At 63.4% G+C, this 24,761-nt stretch overlaps 2 protein-coding genes and 1 long non-coding RNA gene across 3 annotated transcripts; 2 read left to right on the top strand and 1 right to left on the bottom strand.

Moving 5' to 3' along the window:
- The first annotated feature begins 275 nt into the window (after positions 1-275).
- On the top strand, positions 276-1,663 carry LOC118354755 (uncharacterized). Its single transcript, XR_004815799.1, has 3 exons — positions 276-429; positions 671-858; positions 1,600-1,663. It is a non-coding gene; the product is annotated as an uncharacterized LOC118354755 (long non-coding RNA).
- Positions 1,664-1,900: 237 nt separating this feature from the next.
- Positions 1,901-17,118, bottom strand: SMTNL2 (smoothelin like 2). Its single transcript, XM_025461975.3, has 8 exons — positions 16,705-17,118; positions 10,931-11,021; positions 10,251-10,508; positions 9,831-9,900; positions 8,726-8,890; positions 8,033-8,150; positions 7,660-7,811; positions 1,901-2,763 (listed from the first exon to the last, which is right to left on the bottom strand). Exons 1-8 carry the CDS (start codon positions 17,101-17,103, stop codon positions 2,637-2,639), a joined length of 1,380 nt encoding a protein of 459 aa, XP_025317760.3. The 5' UTR covers positions 17,104-17,118; the 3' UTR covers positions 1,901-2,636.
- On the top strand, positions 17,102-22,326 carry LOC112669150 (uncharacterized). Its single transcript, XM_049109720.1, has 4 exons — positions 17,102-17,197; positions 17,274-17,490; positions 18,845-19,069; positions 20,836-22,326. The coding sequence occupies exons 1-4, from the start codon at positions 17,102-17,104 to the stop codon at positions 21,246-21,248; spliced, it is 951 nt and encodes a 316-aa protein (XP_048965677.1). The 3' UTR covers positions 21,249-22,326.
- Positions 22,327-24,761: the final 2,435 nt, after the last annotated feature.

Raw genomic sequence — 24,761 nt, 5'->3', positions numbered from 1 at the left:
TTAGCCAGCCGCTCGCCTGCTTGGAGTCCTGCAGAGCTGGAGGCGGGGGGTGGGGGGGGGTGGCTGGACACACTGCACACTGCGTCCTGTTCGCCTCCTCTGGTGTCAAGCCGCCGACCCCCATGGCTGGGGAAGCGAGGGCTTTTTGTCATCCCGCCCATTTGCGAAATTCATTGGCTTTAACAAACTGTTCCCCAAACACCTGGCCTGTACCCTCCCCTGGGCAGCACATACCGTATCATATTCACAAAGTGCTCCCTCGCTCTGAGAAACACCCCACCAGCTGTCAGAGGTGCTGAAGCCCATCCCAGCGCAGCCAGAACGTCCTCATCAGGGACACACAGGCCAATGCAGTCGGACTTAGTGTCGACAGAAGCCAGGTGATGGAATCGATCTGGAAAAGCGTGACAATCTTACGAGCACTCTGAAGTAATTTTCAGGGCAGGGCGGGGCAGGGGTGAGGGGGATGTAAAGGGGGTACCCATCGGTACCAGGGTGGGAAAGCAACCTGGAGTAGGACGCGACCTCCGGGGAAGCCAGGCCTAAGCAGGGTTTGCTACTGTGCCTTGTGGCGGGTGCTGCCCTAGCCTTGCAACCCTTGGGCCTCGTCCTGGGGGGGAATCATGTTTTAAGCCCAGTACATCATAAGCGCCTTCCCCAAACACCACAGATGGAACTGATGTAGAACCTACATGAGGACCTTGGTGTGTGAGTCCCGACGTGAGGCCCGAGGAACAGCAGCCTCCAGCACAGGAGAATGGCTCGGTGCTCCTGCGGGATCTGCTCTGCATGATATGCAAAGGTGCAAGGGCACACGTGCAGTCCGGAAGAGCTCTGTGAGCACTGGCCAGCACTGAGGTCTGTGGGGGGATCATGGGTCCCCTAGGACTCAGCCAAGTGTGCAAATGCGGTTCACAGAGCCACTGTTCCCAGACTGGCCTTAGGTCTGACACCCTAAGCTCCCGTACAGGGAAAACAAAACCCCTAAGGAAACGGGCACATGTCTTTGGCAATATTGGGGCGCAGCTTCCCCAGCGCCCCCAGCATGAGAGGGAGGGAGGGAGTCAGGGAGGGAGGGGTCCTCATGTGGGGAAACACAGACGATGGGACCAGGTTTGGCCCAACAAGCAGATCTGCTCAAACTACTGCTCACCCATCTGGAGAACTCGTCCACGTCTCTCCTCTCCCCCCACAGACTCCCCCAGTCCCTCCCCTCTCCCCACATCCCTCCTTTCTCCCACACAGACCCCCCAATCCCTCATCTCCCCCCAAAGACCCCATGTCCCTCTTCCCCCCCAGACCTCCATGTCCCTCATCTCCCCCAGACCCCCCACGTCCATCCTCTCCCCACACAGACCCATGTCTCTCTCCCCTCACAGACCACCCACGTCTCTCCTCTCTCCCCATAGACCCCCCCATGTCTCTCCTCCCCCCTCAGGCCTCAGTCTGAGGAGGCTCACAGGCACAGGTGTTGGGTACCCACTGTATGAGCTGAAGACATCTCAGCTCCTCACATGGAAATTCTAGACATTTGTTCCTAAAACCCAACCTGCGGGAGGAGCGTTCCTGAGGAAGCTAACTGCACTGTGTCACATACAGACGTCCTGCGAGAAGCCCAGCACCTACTGCCTCGAACAGGGTCCTGTTCGAACAGGTCCGAAGCACTCCTGGGTGGGCTTCCTCCCCCGCGGGACCTCGGCAGCGCACTAAGGGGGGGGGTCCCTGTTCATGTCCCCCCAGCAGGGACAAGGGAGCCTCTCCAGCTACTGTGCCAACATGACTTTCATCCTCCTGGGCAGTGATGGGGTGGGGGGGATTTAAGCAGATTTTCACTGGAAACGCAGGCAAAATCCCTTGTCCATGGGCCCCACATCCCCAAACAGAAATAACAAATGCAAAGTGAAGTTTGACACGTGTTTTTATGTACAAACAGTCAACAGTACAGATGCAGTTACCTCCCATTAATATCTGCAGCAAATCCCCTAAAAAACATGAATGGAAACTACTCCTGTGCACAAAGGGCCCCATCCTTCCCTAATCACGTTAACCTCGGGAGGAGCCTGTTCTCAGCCCAACCCTCGTGGAGCCTCCCAGGAAGGATGGGGCACTTGGGGACTAGGTGGCACCCCCTACCCCCTAGAGAGCGGGGGTGACTTGGGGGCATGTGTTGCCTAGGCCCCAGCGAAGTTTCTTCCCTAGATGTGGTCTTGTCAGGCTGTCACAGGGGTGTCCTCCCCGCTGCAGGGCCGAGGCCCAGAGGCAGGAGAAGAGGGCCTAGGAGCACATGCAGACGGATGGACGAATGGAAGGAACCCTGGGTATTCTGACAAAACACACCTGGTCACAACGCAACCCCGGGAAGCCAATGTACCAAGTTCGGCAGCAGGAAAACAGACCTCACATTCCAGGATCCACAGGCAAGCCTTTTACGGGAAGGGACATAAGCACTTAGCACCCACTGCGCCGGCTGGCTCTCCCTATCCCTCGGGCCCGGCCACCGCCCATGTGGAGCACAGCGCGCAGCGCCCGCATCACACAACACAGCAGGCGGACGGCACGCCTTGCACCCCAAGCCAGCCGCCGAGCTCAGGGAGCTCCTCCTGGGCTCGGCCCTGGCAACACAGGCCCCACAGGCTTCATTCAAAGCGACGCAGGTGGTTGTACAGCGACTGGACGTAGGTGAAGACGCACATGGGGTCCGGCTTGCGGCCCATCAGCATCATGTCCTCCACCTCGATGAGGCGCTCACAACTGGCCAGATTCCTACAACACAGAAGCCCCATCAGGACGTCAGGACGAGGGTACTGGCCACACCAGCAGCCCCGCAACACCCCCTCCCCCAGGGTGGGGCCTCCCATGACCCCAGGAGACCTTGGGGGTCAGTGCTGCCCAGACCCCCACACCCAGAAACCCCCGAGTCGGTTTATGTCATCCCTGAAAAATACCTCCTGTTCCAAGTTCCAGTGGAATTAACTTTCACTTCTGTTAGTCCAAATTTTACTAGCGACATTTTAGTGCAAGAATGAAACATCACCAAAACATTCATTGTGTGTCAGGGGCAGTGTGAGGAAAAATAAGCGTGAGCTACAAAATGTAGAGTAAATGAAGAAATAAATTCACCCCAGTGACACATAAACAGTGTTTTAGACCCTTTATGAGACCCACACACAGAGACTCTTCACGGTGACAAGACACACACCTGTGCACGTACTTTCTACCCCAAGATCTTCTCCCAATGCTTGTCTCCCCCCCAACCCTGCTCCCTCAGTGCAGGGCATGAACCGCTCACCTGATCTCGCCACCCGCTGGTGGGTCACCAGGGCCACGGTAGGAAGCTGCCCGCCCCCCTCCCAGCCCCCAGGCCCCAAGACGTGTGCTCTGGGAACCACGGGTCTAGCCTTCAGCCCTGGTGTAGATGCCGCGATGGCTGGGCACTCTCTGGTGGTTTCCCCACCGTCCCCAGCTCCCGCGGCAGCACCCAGAGTGACAGGAGAGGACAGCGGGTGTCCTTCCCCACTCCGCAGCAGAATGCACCTCTGGGGTCCCGAGGTCCCTACGCCTCCCCTGTGACCAAGTGCACGGACTGTCGGGGTTCACAACCTGGCCCCAGCCTCACGGACATTGGGCGAGAACGACACGTGACTGCTCCTGGTATCTGTCCTGCTGCAGGAACCGTGGGGTGCGGGGCAGAGGGGGCCAGAGGGGTCTCCATGCATGCGGACCGCAGGGTGGTTGCCGTTTCCATCACCAGGCCCCGACTTAAGGAGCAAGCACGTGGACGGAAAAGGCCGGACTTCAGAACCTAAGCTGGTTCAGAGGTAAGTCTGCTGCTCAGTCCACGTCCTCGGCACAGTCAGACCCCAGCTGTGCCCCCACAGGCTGGAGGGACAGCTGTGCTCGGAGGAGCTCACACCCAGTTCTGGTGGGTCCCTCGCGCTCCCGGGCCCTGAACACTGGCCAGCCCCCAGCCCCCCTACCAGAAACCCAGCATCACAGCCACATGCACACCAGGTCCCGGCCCACTACCGCCTGCCCGTTGGTCTGGATCTGGTCCTATGAGGGAACCCAGGGGCCCCGTGAGGTCACGGGGGGCTTGATCTCATGCAGGGCGCCCCCAGTGGCCCAGGCTGGGGACCCCTGTGCCTTGTTGCGGGGGAAGGGTTGCCAATTCATGTCCTGGGACCTGCGCGCACCTGCCCAGCTATTGTTCAGCACCCGCTGTGCTCTTTGCCCACCCACCTGCCCGCCAGCCCAGGGCTGCCTCATGGGATCCCAGGCCATGCGAGCTGACCCCACACGTGTGCCAGGCCATCCTCCCTCCCAAGTTAAGTGAGAGTCATGTCATTACAGCCCCAGCGTCAGCCTGGGAAGAGGCTGGAGAGCTGGCCTCCAAACCTGGGGAGGAAGCACCAGTGCTCCCTGCCGTGGGCAGCTCTGCGTCCTCTCCCCACGGGCAAGGGGCCGGTGTCCCCTGACGTCACAGAAGCTCCCCTCCCATTCCTCGGGCTCCTGAGCATCTGGCCCCTCAAGTCTGTTCTCAGCTCGTGTTTCCCTATCTCCGGTGCTAAAAGCGAATCCTCGGGGAATCTTCCTGTCACGTCTTTCCCCAAAGCTACTCGGCTCTGGTTTCCTCACTGAGCCTCTAGGGGCACCTGGGACTCTCCGTGCTGCCTGTCATGTCTCCCCAGCCACCTCTCCACCATCTCACCCCAGGGCGCCCAGGGCTGCAGGGAGCTCCCGCCTGCATGTTTGGCTCCGCCCACGGGCACCCCTGCCTTCACCACCAGGGTGGCCTCCTGGTTGCCACTTCATTGCCACCCCGTTGGGAAGCCACCGCCAAACAGGCCGGGCCCCGGCCCCACCCCACCCCCTCATCCCCCCAGCCCCCCAACCACAAGGGCACCGGCAGGATTCCCAGAAGCCGCACACAGGCTAAAGAACATTCTAGAATCACAATGCAAGGGAAGGAAGGTGACCTTCCACAGTGACTTCTGTAAAACTCTGCGAGTCTCGAAAATAGCGGAGGCCCCTTCTCCCTCTTTAAAATGTTGAGCGTCACCGACCTAGACTGCGGCCTCCCACGTATGCTCGACTCCCTAATCCCCCGACGGTGCTCATAAGAGCAAGGCAGCTTAACCAAGGCCGTCGCCGCAGGGAGTGGGCACCTCGGCCGCCACAGGGACCCTAACACCCGCCCGCCGCCGGTTTTAAACGAACTCCCTGAGCCCAGCCTGGCCCGGGGGGACGAGGGCTCCAGAGGGCTCCGGAGGGCTCCGGCCCAGCGCCGAGACCAGTCCGTCCACACGGGGCTGGCTGAGGGGCCGCGGGGGAGGGGCTTGAGGGGTTATTTTTACTCCTGTAAAAGCCACTGCGCCCGCGGATGCCAGGTCGGGCTGCGGCCTCCCGGCTGGTTTCACATGCAGACACATGAGCACCACAAATAGCCCGAAGCCCCTTCTGCCGGGCGTAACCCGAGAGCAGGGCACATTCCCCACAGGGCAAGCGGGAGCCTCGGCACTCGAGCACCCAGGGGACCAGGGACGGCAGGGAGCGGGTGCAGAGGGTGGCCCCACGCACCCACCCAGCCCCCTTTGTAAGAAGGCTAGTCTTCCCGCTTTCCAAGCCCGGGGGACACCCATCTGGGCCGTGGGTTCACCATCCTGTCAACCCTGCATCACTCACACAGACCGGGCCTCAGGGACCCTTGGGGCGGTGGTTATGGGGAGAAGGGGCAGTAGCCACCGTGTCCACAGCCTGGATGGGGTGGGGTGGCCGGCTGACACGTCTCTGCACCTCTTGGCCCTGCCCACACACTCCCTCCCCAACATGAGCTGACTCCATGTGTCAGGGGCCAGTCCGCCCTCTTGTCCGCAGGCTGTGACCCCCGAGAGTCCAGGCCCTCTCGCCACTGGCCTTGCCCCCTGCACAGCCCCACATGTCTACTGGTCCACCGAGGATGCTCTGCCCAGAACGAACACCCAGCACCCCCTCCAGCAAGCAACCCTGTGTCTGCGTCCCCCTCCGAGCAGCCGCCGTCCTCCGGGGATGGCCTCAGGGCCCTGTGAGGTCACCTCCCACAAGTGCCCAGGGGAAGCCACTCCTGCCCACACAGGGTGTCCCCGGGCACCCGCTCTGCAGCCCCTCAAGGCAGGAGAGAAGCCAGAGCAGACCCTCAGGGATAGGCACAATGTTTCCCCTCCCCAGCCCAGGGACACCGGGCCAGGTCTTGGCCCCCTGTCAGCCCGGGGTATGGGGGAAGCTGAAGATCGCCCCCAGGGCCAGGCATAGAAGGCACATGTGCCCCAAACCTGGAGGCTCCGGGAGCTCAACCCTTATCCTGGGAAAGCACAGCCAAAGATGGCTCTAGAAGGCTCCGGCTGCCCACAAGCAGGAGGGCAGGGTGCTCCCCATGATGTAGGACGCAGGGACAACCACCACCCCGGTGGCCCTGATCCCCACCTGGCCCACCCCGGGCCAGGCCATGGCCCCCAGAACTCCAGGCACAGCCTCACCAGCCGGGATGCACCCCAGGGGCCTGCACCAGCACCCCGGGCCTGCACACTCATGGCACCGCCACCTCTGGGCTCCCGGCAATCGGGCCTACCCCTGCAAGCACCCCTCCCCAATGCCCAGCCGCCCCCTGGCTCCGCTTTCCCACAGTCTGGGTCCAGTTGCATAACAGGCTCCATCCAGAGCTGTTTCTGTGATTAGGGTAACAGCTAATCCCCCGCAGCCGAGAAGGATAAGGCTCCTAAAGTACACAGGGGCCCTGGTGACCCTGAGGGGGCCCGGTGTCTGACATGTCCCCTGCGACCCCACCACAGGGGGAACGCCCACGTGCTCACAGCGCAGCCAAGGAGCCCAGGGCCGGGGTCTCCATCCTGCGATGCTGCGGCTCCAGGAGGGTCTCCTTACCCTGCCCTGGCCTCTGGGTGTCCAGGCCTGCTGCAGGCCAACCTCCTGCTCGGGGCAAGGCAAGAACTGGGGGGCTTACATCACAGACACAGAGTTGGCCCTGGGGCAGATTAATGTTTGGGCAGGAAACGGCTTCAGAGGCCTCCCTTCTGCTAACCTTCCCCCGCTTCATCTCCGCAGCCCTACACGTCCTCCACACATTGTCTCCCAGCCCCCGCTCTCTGCAACCTGACAGCCCACCAGGCCCGTGAGAGGGCAGAGCCCTGGCCCCCCAGCTCCTCCCGTCAGCACCATGAGCTGGTGCGTCCACTGCCAGGCCTGCGAGCACAGCCCAATGCCAGGCAGGCCAGCCCAGGAGCTGAGGCTCCCCAAGTGCCAGGGCTCCCACAGTCGCCCCCCTCAATGTCCTCCTGACAAGCCAGGCTCAGGACGGCAGGTGATTTCCCATCAAATGCCAGAACAACACCTCCTTCCTGGGGAAGTTTCAAAGACATAGCCCTGAGAGCACAGGCCAGGCACCCTGGGAGACCCCAGCCCACGCCCCCCACCCACCCCAAGCCCATCAGGGGCTGGCCTCCCAGACCGCACCCCGGGGCTTGGGCAGGAGCCACGAGTAGAGCATGTGTGGGCAACCCCTGCAGGCTCCGGTCACACCAGAGGGCCTCACACCCGCCTGCTCCGTGCTCCCCGTGCTCCCCGTGCCCCCCCAGGGCCACTGCCGAGCGCAGGGGTCGCTGCACTCACTCGGCTGTGCTGAAGGCCAGCTCGAAGTTCTTCTGCCGCTGCGAGGGGCTCAGGGCACCATAGTCGAAGGCATCGGGAAAGAAGGAGTGCACCAGGGCGCAGAAGGCCATCCCATCGCTCCAGCTGGAGGAGAAGTTCTGCAGGTCCACATGCTTCAGGAGGGCAGGGAGCAATGCAGGGGATGAGCGGGGCGGGGGCATGGCTTCCCACACACAGCCCTTCCAGCCCTGCCACCCAGCCCCAGGCTGAGGCCCAGACGCTGCTCAGATGCAGACGCACGCATCCCTGGGTTCTGGAGCACCTGCTGTGAAGGCCAGCCCCTGGGGCTGCAGCTTGCCCGCCCCAGCCAGGAGGGGCCCCAGGCCAGGCCCACCTGGTAGCCCACAGTCTTCTTGCGGCACCACTCGAGCAGGAGCTGCTTGATGCTGCTGGCACTGGCCACGCCGAAGCTCTGTGAGCGCTTCAGCTTGGCCCGCACCTCGCCTCTCCCCCTGTACAAAGAGCGCAGGCCAGAGTGGGGAGGCCGTGGGGGCCGCCGGCAGCCACTCTGTCCTCCCAGGGGTCCCCGGGGCCCCCGGACGACGTGTGGGCACATGGCCTCCCCCCACCATACGGGGCAAGACTGCCCTCCCCCCAGCCAGGGATTGAGGGTCACCAGGTCATCCTGGGACACAGGACTTGAGCCTGCCCCCTGCTCCTCTGATCCTCTATCCTAGCCACCCCCAGGGAGGGCCTCCTCACGCCCCACGACATCCCCAAACCCCAAGATTAGGTGGTGTGGCTCAGCAGGCACATGCCGAGGTAACCTCCCTTGGTGAGGGGAGGAAGCCAGGAGTGGGGGGTGTACTTGCCACACAAAGTAGGGCCCCACCCTGCACACGGCACTGGGTACCCATGCCAACAACAGCACACAGCTCCCCCCTGGAACCCAACCCTCAACCCCTATGGTCTCTCTGGGCCGTCCAGACACCAAGGGGTGCCTCTAACGGGGACACCCTAACGGGTAGGGGACAGGGCCTCCTACCCCCCCATCCCCGTGGCTCCCACCCGGCAGGGGTGTCCCTACTTGCCAGCTGTGTCCTGCTCCCACTTCTCAAACAGTGCCTTCCGGGCCTGCGCTCCCGAAGTGCGGGGCAGCGTCTGCGACCTTACCAGCTCCCGGCGCCGGGCCTGCAAGGTGGCCGGTGGTGGGGGCGAGGGGGGTGACTGGGGTAGCATGGCCTGCGGTAGGCTGAGGAGAGAACCGTGTGTCAAGAGCAGCCTGGCCACACACAGGTCCAGGGTCCCTCCTGTGGAGTGATGGGGTAGGGGGCCTGCAGCAGAAACACAGGAGGCTCTGCCCGCCACCCTTTGGAGGTGCCCCAACCTGTGGAGCTGGTTCTCTGGCAGCATCAGTCCAGAGTGGAGGCCAGCCCACGACAGGGAGGGACAGCAGTCCCATAATCACCCCTTGGCAGGTGCCAACTCCTGGGGTGGGGGTGGGGGTCCTCCCAGGGCAGAGGTGACCCCAAGCCAGCCCCAGGCCCCCCTCCACCCCCACTGGACAAGACCCCTTTTGTCTCCTCCTCAACAATCTGCCAGGAAGTCACAATTTTCCTTTCTCATGACAAAAGGAGCCCAGCCAGTCCCCTGCCTCCTCACCAGCTCCTCTCTGCGCAGCTGGCCTGGGGGCACAGGGACAGCTGCCAGCGGGAGGGGCCTTTCCAGGTGCCTCCCTCGTCCTTCTCCTCCCCCCTTCCACCTCCGTCGTCCCCCTAGAAAGCACCCAGCTGAGGGAGCCCAGCCACGGATGAGGACAGCCTGCCACTGCCTGTCCTCTGGGGGGTCAGGGACACGGCCTCCTGTCCTCCCACAGCCCTGATGGGAGGAGGAGTCCTCCACGGCCCTGATGGGAGGAGGAGTCCTCCACGGCCACATTTCTCCACATGACACCATCAGAGGACGCCGCCCCACTCCCCCGTAGCCTCCCAGCCCTAATCTGGCCCCACAGCCCTACGACCCTGTGACCCTGCAGCCCTATGACCCCATGACCTTGTGGCCCTATGACCCTGTGACACTGTGGCCCTACGGCCCCACACCCTGGCCCTGGAGCTCTGGGTCAGCTCAGAAGGCACCTGCTGGTGGCCTGGGAGCCCGAGGCCATCCCCACAAGCATCCTCACCCTGACCCACCTGTTGCTGTTCCTGCCAGCAGACGCTGCCCCATAGCTGGAACTCGAGCACGGGGCTGGGGGGTTCTTCTCTGTGGGACAAGCAGAAAGAGAAGTAGCCCCGGCAGCCATCCTCCCTTCCCTGCGCCAGACAGGCGGGTGCCCTGGGCTTAGCCATGGCCCATGGTCAGGGGAGGAGCACAGAGAGAACAGGTCCCATCTGTGCTCCCCATCTCAGAGAGCGCAGCCCCAGCCCTGAGCTGGGGACCCACATGGTATTCCCAGAGCCCAGGAGCATCACCAGGGCACAGGCTGTGGACAGGCACAATGGGGCTGTAGGGCTCCAGCTCTTTGGGGTCTGGTGCCACCCCCCACCATGTGCCCTGCCTGCCCTCCCACCTGGATATAGGGTTGTCCCTAGGTCACGCTCTCCTGCTCCTACCGCTGAGTGCCGCAGTCCAGGCAGTGGTGGCCTCACTGGGGCTCAGGCTGAGGGCCCCCAGGACAGCGGCAGACGTGGGCGACAGAGCCGCGGCCGAGGTCTCCCCTGAGAACTTCTCAGGCATCCGAGTGATGGCCGTGACAGGCTGATGAGGCAGCCCCAAGGAGAGGCTCACGGGGCGAGGCCGGGGGGGCTCTGGTGCTGGGAAGGTTTCGGCAGCCTCGGCAGGTCCATCACCCACACCTGGAGCATGTGACCCTGGGGGGCGGTGCAGGTCAGCCACAGCGTAGGGCCTCAGAGCTCCCCAGCAGGATGCTAGCCTCCTGACCCCCCCTCCCACCTTCTCCAAGAAAGCCTCCCAGGTATCCCTCCCTGGGGACACCTCGACGCTCCACCCAGAGTCCAGGTCTGGCCCCAGCCGTCTCTTGGTCAGCTCAGGACACCCTAGCTGGCCTGTTGGCTGCTCCATGCGACAGGCTGCCTAGACTACTCCTCAGGCCCTGTTCGTTTCTCCAGCGACAGAGAAGCTCACTGCCTCCCGGCAGCTTCCATCTTCCACTGTGTTTAAAAAGTTCTTCCACTTCGGGGCAGCCCCTCTGACTGCTGTGGTCCAGGGTCAGGCGCTCTCTGGCCATGGACGCAAGCCCCCAAGCCACCCCTCCCGGGCCACGGGCCCCTACCTGCTCCTGGCTGGTGCCCATTCTCGATGATGCCAGGGTCCGAGGCCTTCCTGGCATCCGCCTCACCGGCTTCATCCTGGAAATCCACGCTCTGCGGAGACACCGCCACCAAGGGGGCTGTCAGGCAGGCCAGCTGCGCACCCTCAAAGTCATCATCTAAAGCCTATCCTTGCCCGGGGAGGGGGTGGGGGCAAACACACTCCAGTTTGAGAAGCAGCCCCCGGAAGACACAGAAACAGGCCCAGGCCACATGGCAAGCTGGGGCATCCCAGCCCCACTGCTGACCTCTGGGACCCCACAAACCTGCCCCAAAGTGCCGGACACCAAAGGTCAGGACCAAGGGCTCCGAGGTGCCACGTGCAGAGTGGCCCGGCTCCCTCCCAGACCTCTCCCCAGCTGGGGGAGCCTGGCCCCTTGGTCCCAGTCGGCGGGCAGCTCGGGCCCCTGGTCATAGCCGGTGGGCAGCTCCGCCACCTTCATGGGGGCTGCCCAGGCAGAAGCAGAAGGGGTCTATGTTGACCTCGGGCACCAAAGACCTTTCATGGGACCCAGGGTCATGTGTCAGCCTGGAGTCTGAGGGCTGCCTGGCTCCCGGGGGCCCCTCTGTCATCTTCTCTGCGTCACAGCAGAGCCAACACCCCCAGCCCCCAGCCCAGCCAGTGTCCTGGTCGCACCACCAACCCCTGTGCTGCTTCTCGGGGGAGGATCATGCCCTGTCTGGGCCCATTTCTCCGTCGGAGGCAAGGTGGCTACAGAAGTCCCATCCAGGCCTCTAGCACGGGTCAGGCCCTTTTTCTGGGCTGTTCCACATAAACCAGCTCACTGGGCGGATGGAACCAGGGCCCAGGGAAGGGACAGTCTCCTCCGCAGGGGCCTGGCCACTCACTGCGAGGGAAGTGAGAGGCGGGGAACATCTGCCCAGCAGAAAGGGGATGCGGGCTGACGGCCACTGGGGCTCTGCGAAGACGCTGGCCGTGCCCTTCCACAGACGCGTCCAAGCAAGGCCCCCAGAGGAGTGACAAAGCCCATCCCGGACCCCAGGTGGCACAGCCCATCCTGTGGGCACCCCTCTGCCAAGCCAGCCTGAGAGCCTATGCCTCCAATAGACCTCCTCCAGCTCAGTGGGTCAGGGAGGCCTCCCAGAGGTGGCAGCGCCCATGCCCAGTCTGCAGCCAGCCAGGGCGATGGGGATAGGAGCCTGTTCCCAGCACAGGGACTAATCCGTAGAAAGAGGCTTCAAAGCACAAAGTGTCCCAGTCTGTGGCCAGAGATGCACCACACAGCCCCCGGGGCCAGTCCACACGGGACACGGGGCATTGGCTGGGCCACACAGAGGGACGCAGAGCACTGGGGACGTGAACAGACATGGAGAAAGGGCCGACGCCTCCTGTAAGCCTGGGCTGTGGATCAGAGGGACGCGAGGATGAAGGGGGGAGCACCGGTTGGGAAAGAAGGACGAGGTCTGACACACATGGCATGTGAGTCGTCCCCCTCACCAGGGACCTGAGGTCAAAGCACAGCTGGCGTATGGGCCTCACACTTGAGGAAGGAGGGAAAAGAGGCTTCCTGGGTCCCGAGCATGGCAGAGGAAGAGCTGGCCAGGGGCTCACAGGCGGGACCCTGGACAAGGGGGGAGGCATCCACCCAGGAGGAGTGGTTAGAGGGGCGGGGAGATGTAAGGGGGGTGTCAGGAGGGTGGGCGTGCCCACAAAGGCCTAGGGTCCAGGAAGGGGTCGTGATGAGCTCCGGACAGTGCCTGTTGAGTTTAAGAACTGAGTCAGAGGGTGGGGACCTGGAGGAGAAGCTGGGGTGAGCTTTAGCCATGAGGGGGGCCCATGGGGCTCATCCACATGGAACAGGTGGGGTCCCTGCAGAAGTGAGAAAGGATAGGACTCAGGAGGATGGGGCAGGGGGCCAGGCCCACTCACAGGCACAGCAGGGAAGGGGGCACCTGCCAGCACCCCAGGGCCACACGCTGGCTGGCTTCAAGCCAACTCGGAAGGAGAAGAAACAACCAGTCCACCCAGTGCCCCCCCGCTCCTGCCAGCCCTGGGGTCTCTGTGTCCCCACCACCACCTGCCCTTGTCTGGTCCAACCGGTGCCACAGGTCCAGGGAGCAGCTGGGAGGGACAGGCTGCTGGTGAACCTGTTTCCCAGGAATGTGGGTCTGGGGGGGCCTAGGTGCCTGCCCCTGCACGTTGCAGGGCCCCCAACCGGTGACGTGGGGGCGGGGTGTTGACCGGCCAGATTCCCTCCCGTGGAGCGGCAGCAGCTGGGGTGTGGGCTGAGACCAGACGCCCAGGGTCCCCTGTCCCTAGCTCATGGGGAGGCCTCTTCAGAGACCACCCCTGACCTCATCATCACACAGCCCAGCAGCATGATGGTGGGGGCAGCGGCACCTCGACTCACACGGCTGGCTAATGGAGCATGTGTCCAAGGCGCCCAGGTCTCCCGCCCCAACCTGACAGTCTGTCCACAAGGTGCTCTGGCCTCCCAGAGAACAGGGGGACAGCCCAGCAGGAATGTGCCCCCCAGAGCCTGGGGCAGGCCGAACCCCAGACCCCTGCACCTGTTGTGGCTGGATGAGGGGAAAGAGATGGGTAACAATGGGCAACCACCCCAGCAGGACCTCTGTACAGCCGGGGCGAGGGGCCCCTGTGTGCTGAGACAGGAGTCACCAGGGGCCTGGGGGTCGGGAAGTGGTCCCCAGGAGGCGGCTGGTGCACCCCAAGGTACCCCTCTGGGCTTTGTGTTCAGAGGAGCAAGCCCAGGCCTGGGAACACGGTGCAGGAGGCGCAGGGTGAGTGACTTTGGGGACTCGGGAAATACATCGCTCCTGCTGAAAAGGTCATACTGACTTAGTGGGGTGCAGGGACTTTCAGGGGTTCCTCCTGCAGCCACAGCCCCCTTCTGACCATGGCCCCTCCACCCAAGCTCACGCTGGGTTCTCCAGACCTAGTACAAATGCGTCCCGAGGGCAGTGACCTCTCCTATTGCGTCTGGAGAGGAAGACTGATAAGGGAGTCTGGTTTCTCTCGCAGGCAGCCCAACTCCTGGCAGTGTCCCCAGGGCCTGCAGCGCTTCTGCCCGAGGACGCGGTGGCTCCAGATATGCTGGGGACACGTCCAGGGGACAGCTCCTGCCCAGGTGCCTGGCCCAGCCCAGCCTCAGGCTGCCGCTACACACGCTTGTGAAAGGATCCGGCTGCTCTCGCTGTCACAAGGGCCTGGCCAGTCCAGCCCAACTGCTTCAGACGCAGAGAAACTGAGGCCCAACCCCAAGGCCTCACAGCGAAGGTGACAGGAGCAGCTCCTGCCTGCGCTAGGGACGCGGGCCTCCCACTCCACTGCCCTGCCCTCTCTGTCCTCCTGGCACTCCCCCCGCCGCACCTCTGTCTTCCCACCATCGTGCAAGGCCAAAGGTACATGCGCCCAAAAGCGGATAACTCCATCAACTCTCTCCCTCTACATTCAGGGGACGTTGGTACACTGAGCATGACCCACCCCCTACATTTGCACCCAGCACTTCGAGATAGCAGGAAGCAGAAAGTTCCCTAAATCTCACTGATGGAAGAGGGGCAGGGTAACAGCAGCCCTAACTGGACCCTTATCCCGTGACGCAGACTCGGGGTAGCCCAGGGGCCCAGCCCGAAGCCGACCCCTGTCGGTGGCCAAGCCCCCATCACGGGTCACACCCCACGAGCAGGGATGTGTATGTGGCTCCATGCGGCCCCGTCGACCACCAGAAACTGGAGGGAAGCCCATGTCCATACGCCCGAGACAGGGGCTGCGTGCAAAGTGGGGGCCCGCATGGCTGTCAGTTAAGGGGATGCTGACCCCCTGGATACCTGGGCCATCCTCCACCCACATGCTTCCCGCAGCCACAGCCCGCTGTCCCACCAAGTCTCTGCCCCCGTGCCCTAAGAAGCCATAGCGTTCCTGCAACCCAGCCGCTTCCTCCCGGAGGGCTGCCCTCCCGACCTCTAAGACAGGGCTCCCACTGGGCTGCTGGGTACCTGACATCACCTCCACCCAAGGCTCCAGCCTCAACTTCTCCTGTACAATTGCCCCGAAGACCTGGCCCACTAAGGGCTTCGGCTGCAGGCTCTGCCCTGGTACCTCCCCACCATCCAGCCTCCACCAGATCCGAGCCTCCGACCACTCTGGGGCTGCCCCTCGTGCTCAGCATGACCCAACCACAACCCAGCACCTCCAGCAGCTCCCCGGTGGCCAGGCTCCTGCCTGCACCCAGACACCCCCTCACCTGGCTGATCCCTCCCCAGGCAGCCGCAGGTCTCTATCCACCCAGTCCCACCCCAGGTCAGACTGTCTTCTCTCCCAGGGCCCCTCATGTACCCCAGCCTGGGTCCAGCCACCCTGCACCCTGCCATCTGTCCTTGCGGGAGCTTGCAGGTGGCTACAAGGAGGACCCTGTTCCCCCCTGCCCAGCACCCTCACCCTCCCTCTCCACCCCATAACCAAGAGGACCAGCTCCCCTCAGGTGAGCATGGCCAATTCCCATGGAAATAGACGACTGGAGAGGCCCATGTATGAGCAAGTGTGTGCACATACATGTTTGTATACACATGACCCAGACATTATTCTTCTGAAACCTTGGGCAGCTGCTGCCACAAGCAGACAGGAGCACATGAACTCAACTTCAGAAACAGCTGATGACACAGTTTACCAAGCACGTGTGAGCTCACGGTGGTGACTTTACACCACAAACGTGTAGTGAGTTGTGTTCACAGGACAGAATTAAGCGTGTCTGTACATCCAGGACTTCACCCAGAGCACTGCCACCACCATGGGTTGAAGAATGTCTTGCCCCCCGGGTACCAAGTCCCCAGGCGGCCTTCACAATTCTCTCCCCTCTCCTCTCATTCAGTTTAGTTCTGTTGGGCCTGCACGCACGGCCCCCAGCCCACCTCCACCTGCGCCAGCAGCAGGAGACGGGGCTGGGACGCCCACTGGGAAGTGGCTCCCCCCTGGGGCCAGCTCCCACCCAGCATGGCCCCCTGGGGGCCAGAGCTCATCTGCTCCCCCTCCTCCTGGCCCCTTGAGGGACAGCCCAGCCCACTCAGGAGATCTGAACTGAGGGACTAAACCAAGGAGGGGCAGCAGGTGCAAACGAGTCACACCCAGACCCTGGAAACCCAACCCCAGAGCACATGCCTGAGCAGAGTGGAAAACCCCACCTAAGAGCCACTACACACACCATGGAAACCTTCTCCCGGCCTCTCCAGGGGGCCCCAGGCTCAGGGTAGTGCCCTGTCCAGCCGGCCTCCCCCACCCCCGCGCGGGTACTGACCCCAGGAAGCTAGAGACTGCCATCTCTCCTGACCCCTGCCGGCTCCCCAACGCGGTCGCTGGACCACATAGTGTCCTCCTGGCGACCCCCTCTCTCTCACACGCAGGGGGTACTGAGTTCTCAATCTGGGTTAATTAATAACGAGAGCCGTCAGGCCTCAGTGAAGCGGGGGTGCAGGTGGGGCAGTCGGGGGCTGCTGACCATTCGGACTGGTCAGGGGCCCTGCCTCAGCGCCATGGGGACAAAGAGGAGAGGGAGATAGAACAGGGCCTGGCTCCAGAGAAAGGAGGGGGCCCGGGACAGGTGCAGCGGGCGCCCCGGCCCTCTCCTGCTGCGGGTGGGGGCCGGACCCCCGCAGCCCCCAGGCCAGAAGACCACGCACTGGAGGCGGAGGGGCGGCCCCGGGAGCGCAGCCCTCCCACATCCCCCCGCCCCGGCGCCCTCCCTCCCCGCCCCAGGCTCACCTGGCCACGGCCGGACAGCGAGAAGGTGGCGTGGCTGGCGAAGCGAGCGGAGCCCAGGCGGGGCGCGCGGCCGGGGGCGGCGGGCGCGGCCGGGGGGCTGTGCGTGCCGGGCGAGCCTGCGGCGGGGGCCTGCCCGGTCCCCAAGCCCAGCGCCTCCACCTGCCGCGTCAAGCGCTCGAGCTGCGACTGCAGCCGCTGGTTGTCGCGCTGCAGCTCGGCCACCGTGCGCGCCAGCGGGCCGGCCAGGCGCAGCGCCTCGGCCACGCGCCTCTCCACGCCGCGCTGCAGCCCCTGCATGTCCTCGTGCAGCGCGCGCACCGCGCCCTCCAGCGCCGCCTCGTAGCGGCCCAGCGCCTCTCGCACGGTGCGCGCCTCCTCGGCGTCGGGGCCGGGCTCCATGGCCCCGCGGGGCACGCGGGCCGAGCGCGGGTCTGCGGGGAGAGGACACCAGCGCCGCCGCTGCTCCGGGCTGCGACTGGCCGCCGCCGGCTGGGTTCGCGGGAGGGGCGGAGGGAGGCGCGGGCGGCCCGGGACTGGGCGCCGCGCGGGGGCGGGGCCGCGGGGCGGAGCCGGGGAGCGCAGGCCGCGAAGGGGAGCGGCGGAGGCGTGGATCCCGGAGCGCGGGCGCCGAGGTCCGCGGGGGCGCGGCCGCAGGGGGAGCTCCGGGTCCCAGAGCCCCCCACCCGAGCCCGGGGCTGCAGCGTGCGGCCGGAGCCGGGGGCGGTCGCCCCACCGGAAGAAGGCCTCGACCCCAAGCGGACTTTACTCTGGAGACCAGTAATGCGGGTATGCACCCCCTGGGGGCTCTCAGCCAAGGACCGGTCCCGCTGGGGGGTCGGGGGGAGGGGGACGGGACGCCTCCACTGTTCAGGGAGCCCGACGGCAATAGCACTGCCCAGAACTGCCACCCTCACTTTCGCCCTGTCCTCCTGGGGGTCCTTTACGGGGAATCTCTTGCACCAGTTTTTAAGACCGAAGGGAGGGGAGACCCCTGTGAAGTCCCCTCGCAGCCCCACTCCGTAGCTCCATCTTTGTGTCCTTCTGGCCAGTGATCAGAAGGGGCTCCAGGCTCCCCAAGGGGCCCCTGGCGGAGGATCTGGTAGGGGATCCTGGACAGTCTGAGGTCTGGCACTGAGGAAAACAGGGTGCCCCTAGGGCTGAATCTCCCAATCCTGGGATGAGTGAGCTTTGGGTAATGGGCCCTATACCTCGGAGACTATGTATCCACCGGCCTGTAATCCCACCTCTATTCCCTCTCAACACTCCTTTCTTTCCTAAACCCAGATATCCCCTCTTCCAACCGCTCCCTTCCCGGCATGCCTCACAAAAGAGGGAAGAATGGAAACAACTGTTTCTTCAGGAGGACAGGATGATGAGCAAAGATACTGAGTTTCCCTATAATTGTAATCTGTTTTAAAATAAAAATGGGAGGGGATCCCTGGGTGGCTCAGTGGTTTAGCGCCTGCCTTTGGCCCAGGGTGCCATCCTGGAGTACTGGGATCGAGTCCCAGGTCGGGCTCCCGGCATGGAGCCTGCTTCTCCCTCCTCCTGTGTCTCTGCCTCTCTCTCTCTAGGTCTATCATGAAAAAAATAAATAAATAGATCTTTAAAAAAATAAAATAAAAATGGGAACATCCAATCTTTTTCTCCCCAAACCTTTCCTGACTAGCCTTCTCCCTACCGGGCCAGGCCCACCCAAAGGAGGCCCAGTGGCTGGGCAGGCCTAGCTAGATGCCTGAGGGACAAGAGGTCCCGAAGGGCTTGTGTTTTCCAAGCACAGACCCCATGGACTGGCCCACACTGCCCACAAGGAGCTGGATCAGCCCAACAGATGCTGAGCGCCCCCCCACCCCCACCGTGGAGACAGGAAGGAACGCTGGGTTACCTAATCAAAGGAGCCTTCCAGCAATTATTTCATAAGAAAGTCAAGTGCCAAAAGGCGTGCATGTTTCATGAGCGTGAGTATGTGTGAGTGTGTGTGTGTGAGCGTGTATTCCAAGTAGCCGTCTACACGGGGTGAACCAAACTGCTCCCTGCATGCGGAGAGGCGGGGAGAGCCCCACGCTCTGCACGGCCGGGCAGGTCTGAGCACCTGGGCCCGAGGTTCAGAGACCCGGCCTCATTCCCGCCTTTTTTGCAGGACCCACGGGAGAACCACGCGGAGAAGTCCCAGGAGGCACTAGACAGCTGACCCCTGGCTCCCCGGCTCAAGTGCACCTGGGCCACCTGGCATGCACGGGGGTGGGCCCAGGCCCAACCGAGTCCAGCCTTTTCTCTCATTCCCCGGAGGGCAGGCTGGCCGGATCTCAGGTGGTGGACGGTAGGAACCAGCTGCCCAGGGTCCACCCATCCGCTCTCACCTCGGGTGAGTCACCCGCGGTCCCGATCCACCACCAGGGAAGTATTTGGGCGGGACCGGGCTCCCTCTGCCGCGGAAGTGGGGCTCCTTGTGGGTTCCAGAAAGGCCACCCCCGGCGGCTCTCCGTCCGCAGTCGGACTCCTGAGTCAGTACAGCAGCTGGAGCTGAGCCCCGGGGAGGAGAGCTGTACCAGGAGCCTGAAGAGGAGGGGCGGGAGCCGGGAGAGACTGCAACGGGCGGGGGCGGGGCCGGCGCGGGCTCTGAGCTGTAAGGGTCCGCCCTCCGGCTCCGCCCAGGCGCCGGCCCCCCCGCCCCGCCCCCGCCCCCGCCCGGCCCTGCTCCCCCCAGCTCCGCGCCCCTCGGGCTCCGCCCCCGCCTAGCTCCGCGCCCTCAGGCTCCGCCCCCAGCTCCGCCCCGCCCCGCCCCCAGGAGGCAGGCTCCGCCCCCCGCCCGTACCAGCCTGCGAGGGAGGCCCGCTAAGGGGGCTGCGCACTCCCTGCACGTTCACCCGAGCTGATGTCCGTGGGCGGGGCAGGCCGACCTCCCACCAGGTCCGGGGGACTCTGATGCTGTCTTCCAGTTCCTCCTCCGCTGGCTCTGACCCCTCCACTGCCTGTTGGGCGCTGCCTGGGCCCTTGCTCCAGGCTGGGAGAGGATGGGGGACATGCTGCCCACCCCCCACCTCTGGCCCCCCCTTGCTTGTCCCTTCTCCAGATCAGATCCTTCCAGACCAAAACCATCAAGTCAGGGAAGTTAGTCACAGACCTGAGATGAGGAGACTGAGGCCCCAGGAGGAAGAGGGACCAGCCCCCAGCCACAAAGCCAGTCACACAAAGGCAGGATGAGAATCCAGGCCCCATCCCCAGCATGTTGGTCCAACTGTCACACTCAGTTGGGTCTGTGCAGTGGCTCCTGTCCCGGGCCAGTTGAGGCTACTCTCCCCTGGAATTAGAGGGCTCCAGCCATCCCCCCACCCCCTGCACACCCTCCCTGGGTAGAATCACCCACCCCCATAGCCCTACCCACCATCTCCACTTGTCCACCGCCTGCCCTCTCTCTAGACCCAGCAGCCTCCAGTCTTTGCCCTGAAGCTCCCACCCAGACTCCTCATTCCTGAGAACACAGGTCACATCAGGGTTACTGGGCGGGGAAAGGACACGAGGGATGGAGTGCTCAGACCGCCACACTCCTCTGCTGCCTGGCTGGTGCCACATCATGCCCTGAACCCTGGGTCCAGGTGCATGGGTGCCGGGTACATGCACACTCCTCACAGGCAGGGGCTCTGTTGTGGCCACTCATCTGTCCCCTCACCTGGAATGGCACCTAGCTTTAGAAAGTGCTCAGGAAACCCTGGGTGATTAAATGCCTGGGAAACAGGGGCTCACTGGTTGGCCTCGGGGGCCAGGGACTGTAGATGGGTAGACGCTGAGCAGAGGGAGGGAAGAGATGGTCGGGTCCCCGGGGGGGTGTGGGGTGCTGTTTGCTAAGATGCATTGGAGGGTGCATTCGAGGAATGGCAAGACCTGGGGGCCCAGGGGTGCCGCACACAGCTAATCCCCAGGTCACCAGGGACCCCTCCAAGCCCCTCTGCCAAGAAGGGCTCAGTCGGAAGGGCATGGGCCCGGCCTGATTCATTATCTGTCAGGCCCGATGGCCCTGCCACACCATCCATGCAGCCCTCAGCTTGCAGGGCAGCAAACGGGCCTGGCAATCCCGCTCTGTGACCCCGGGGGTGGGGAGTGCGGTAAAGCAGCCACACCCCATGCCCCCAGGACCCCAGCTAACAAGGAATCTGAGACATGCACTCTGGGCCTTGCCACCACTCCTCCCCTGGATCCTGGACCCACGCTCGTCCTGGAAACCACTGCCTTGCTACGAGATCCACAGCAGTGGGGACATGAGCTTGTATGTACCCTGTCCTGCCAGGTGGCTGGGCTCCGGGATCACGGGGAGAGCCAGGCATGGAGGTGGGGCCCTGGTGGAGGCTGTGCCCTGTGGGGGGGAGGTGGAGGGGGGCATGTGCCAGCGGGAAACAGCCCCACTGAGGTTGACCCCGGAGCCCTGCGGAAACTCCCCACCCCCTGGTCACTCCCACCAAACCTCAGACTTCATCATTCCATCCACAGGGGACTCTCGCCCTAACGCACATAAGTGTGGGATGTTTGTCTTCTCCCCATGCATCTGAGGGCATGTCTGTGCTTGCATCATGCTTGCGTGTACATCCATGTGGAGGAGTCACATGGGCGTTACAGAGTCTGTGGTACTTGCACATGTTCCTGCACATGCTCAATGTGTGTAGGGCACGTGTTCGTTTGCTGCACCTGTGTATGTCGGAGGGATCTCTATGCATCTGCTCGTGGGTGGTGAGCACATGTTAATACATGCATGTGTGTGCCGGCAGCACATGTGCCGACCTATACATCGCGACAAGTCCTGTGCCACTGACACTACACACATGTGTGTCTGTGGGTGTTGCGTGTCCACACAGGCTTGCTGACATCTGAGTGTGTGTCACTATCTGTTCCTTGCGCACGGCCTATGCCCCATTTCTGGCGGGCCCACGCATGCACTCCGGCCCCAGGGGCGCGGAGCCTGGGCGCTGTGGGCTGCTCTGCTGGCTCCTGCCCGTGAAGGGCTAAAGGGACCCTGGCTCTGAGCGGCTGGACACAGGGCAGAACTTCCCCCCTCGGGGAGCTATGTTGGGCCTCCGGCCCTGGGGAGGAGCTTCCCGCCGCCCACTGTGGGGGTCCAGGCTGGCATGGAACGAGTGTGTGTCCTGGCGCAGAGTGGCTTGGCGCCCTCAGAGCTGGGTGGGCATGGAGACAGCCGCGTCCATCCCCGATATGGCCATCGGGCTCAAAGTATCCGTTTCCAGGAGCCTCAGCCCCAAGCCCCAGCCCCACAGCCTGGTAAGGTCTCCACCGGCTCCCCCGAGCCCTCTGCCTATGCCCTGGGAATGGCAGCTCTGAGGCAGGGGAGCAGGGCTCAGGTCTGGGAAGAGCCCGCATCCTGCCCTGGCTTGTCCTGTGCCCCCGGGCTCTGGGGGGGGGGGGGTGGTGGTGTCAGGGGCAGCACAGCCTGGAGCCCCCACAGCCTGTATTCTGAGCCTCAGGCCTCCAGAAACCAGCCCAGTGACAGGACAAGGAGGGGGGCCCCTCCTTGCCCTGCTGACCCCCGCCATTCTGGCCCAGGGGACCCAGCCACCCACAGGGTCAGCAGTTGTCGTTGGGGCTCCTTCTGCCCTGTCCCTACCCCACCCCCACCCAGAGGCCTGGCCCCCCGCCCCAGCCCTGCTCAGCCTGCTACCCTCCCCCTCCGGGACTATTTATAGAGCCTGGGCTTGGAGCCTCCCGGGAACAGGAGCCAGAGGTCCAGGGCTCGGAGGCTCCTCACCTTCCTGTGCCCGTGGGCCGGGCAGTGTCTGCTTTCAGCCCAGGAAAGGCCCCAACCCAGGCACTGAGGGTGCAGGGAGGCCGAGCTTGTGGGGGTGCTGCCGGGCCCTCAAAAGCATCCCAGGGCCTAATGGGGGCTGAGTGTTCACGGGAGGCATCGGGGCCTGCCCACACCTCCTCGCCACCCCACTGCAAGCCCCAGAGGCACCCTCCCTCTAACCCACCCCCCCCCCACTGCCTCAGGGTGCCATTCACAGCTCTTCGCCAAATGCGCAAAACCCACTTCTTCATGCAGGCCTGCCCTCGTCCCTCCACCTGAAGCATCCCTTCCACTAGCCCTTTTCCAGCAGACTCCCACCCATCCTTCATCCTTCAGGTCTTCAGAGCCTATCTGAAACGCCGCCTCCTCTGGGAAGCCCACCCTAATGAGGGCTCTCCCACTCACCTCCCCTCCCCGCCTTGTCATGCCCTTTGGAATACATCTCTTTTCCCGTCCTGTCTCCATCCTCCAACAGGCAACTTATGTGTGTCTTGAGTAGTGATTCCTGTTTGGGGTGTAGGGCTGGGGGCTCCTGAAAGGGCAGGACCCTGCCTCGTTCATCCTCCTGCCCCCCGCAGTCATGAATGAAGGGGACAAAGGGGCACACAGGCCAGTGACTGGACAGAAGCGGACAGAACGGGGGACAGAAGGGAGGCTAGAAAGACCCCTCCTGTGTGCCCTGAGCCCTGAGCAACGGCCCGGCGTCCCCGGGGTGGGAAGGCAGCAGGGGCAGCCCAGGCCAGGTCTCAGTGACACGGCTGGGCCCTGGGCAGCAGCCAGATCGGTCACCCTCATTCTTTCCAGATCAAAGTTCCCCCAGGGAACATCCTGGAACCTGACACTGGTGCAGGGGCTGAGCCAGCTGGCCATGTTCAGAAGGAGGGCGCAGAGCAGCAGGGCACCTGTCCCCAGCCCCAGGGAGGCCAGGCCACAGCCCAGGGAGGGGCAGACACGCACACACACCTGCTCCAGCCCCAGCCCCAGCCTCCCAGAGGGTCCCAGGACTCCAGGCCCCCAAGGTCTCCAGCCCCCCAGGACTCCAGGCCCCCAAGGTCTCCAGCCCCCCAGGACTCCAGGCCCCCAGGGTCTTCAGCCCCCCAGGACTCCAGGCCCCCAGGGTCTTCAGGCCCCCAGGACTCCAGGCCCCCAAGGTCTCCAGGCCCCCAGGATTCCAGGCCCCCAGGACTCCAGGCCCCCAGGGTCTCCAGTCCCCCAGGGCCCTGTGACCTCTTGCTTGTCCCAGAGGTTCCCGCCGCAGACCCCCACCTCCCAGGCGTACCCTCCCCTCAGCCCTCATGTCTCTGTGTTTCCGGAACAAGGGGCAACTGCAGGGTGGGAGAGCTGTGAGCCATGGCTTCTGGGGTCGAGTGGTTTCCACGTTACTCCCCATCATCCGGTGACAAGGGGAGGGGGCAGAGCCGTGTCTGCTGCCTCCCGGCCTCTGGGGCCCTCAAGCTGCTACATGTGAGGCACAGGGAGGAGGCGGGCAGAGCTGGCCTAGGGCAGGAGGTCAGGGCCAGGCCCCTTAGCCTGCTCCCGTGTCCTCTATCCTCCATCACTGTGGAATGTCCTGCCACAGTCAGTGTGTGGTTCACACCCCCCCACGTGCAAGCGCATGCTCACACACGCTCTCTTACGCATGTATGTGCACAGTGCTCTCACACGTACATAAGCACATGCATGCACACTCACATGCTTGCACACTCTCGCATACACACAAATGCACAGTGCTCTCACACATGTGCGCATAAACACATGCACACGCTTTCACATGCGTGTACATACATGCACACAGACACACGTGCACAATGCTCTCACATATGTGTACATTGACACACATACATGCACACACGTGCACACATGCTCACACAAGTGCACACACATGCACTCTTGCACGCTCACATGCTAAGGAGTGGCTAAGAGCACAGCTCTCTGAATCTCACTCATGGCTCACTACCCTTTGTACCTCAGTTTTCTTGTCTGTAAAATGGAAATTATATCAACAGTACCTGTGGCCTAGGATTGTTACGAGTCATAAACTAGTACACATGTGTAATGTCAGGCACTCAGTGAGCACTCATATAGGAGCTAAATAAAACCAGCAAAAATACATCCAGTCTCCAAACTTGAATCTCAATAAACACGACAACGTGAGTCTACCTTTCTCTTTCTGCCCTAGGTGAGCCGGCCTCCTCACCACCAGGTCCAAAGAGTGACGTGAGTAGCTGTGGGTCAAGTCCAGCAGTGGCATGCAGTTCCAGGCGTG

This window comes from Canis lupus, chromosome 5 (genome assembly GCF_003254725.2).
Source record: "Canis lupus dingo isolate Sandy chromosome 5, ASM325472v2, whole genome shotgun sequence".
Lineage (NCBI taxonomy): Eukaryota > Metazoa > Chordata > Mammalia > Carnivora > Canidae > Canis > Canis lupus.
Note: the sequence above shows the minus strand (reverse complement) of the source record. Positions and strands in the feature narration are given on the sequence as shown.

Bases quoted from the DNA above. Each gene is read 5' to 3' on its own strand.
- LOC112669150 (XM_049109720.1), top strand. From the start codon at position 17,102: ATGGCCCCGCGGGGCACGCGGGCCGAGCGCGGGTCTGCGGGGAGAGGA. The intron at 17,198-17,273 runs GTTCGCGGGAGG...CGCGGGGCGGAG, and splicing joins GACTGGCCGCCGCCGGCTGG to CCGGGGAGCGCAGGCCGCGA. The intron at 19,070-20,835 runs GTGAGTCACCCG...CCATGCCCCCAG, and splicing joins CCCATCCGCTCTCACCTCGG to GACCCCAGCTAACAAGGAAT.
- SMTNL2 (XM_025461975.3), bottom strand. From the start codon at position 17,103: ATGGAGCCCGGCCCCGACGCCGAGGAGGCGCGCACCGTGCGAGAGGCG. The intron at 9,901-10,250 runs GTAGGAGCAGGA...CTTGTCCCACAG, and splicing joins CTGGACTGCGGCACTCAGCG to AGAAGAACCCCCCAGCCCCG. The intron at 2,764-7,659 runs GTGAGTGCAGCG...TCTGTGTTGTAG, and splicing joins CTGGCCTTCAGCACAGCCGA to GAATCTGGCCAGTTGTGAGC.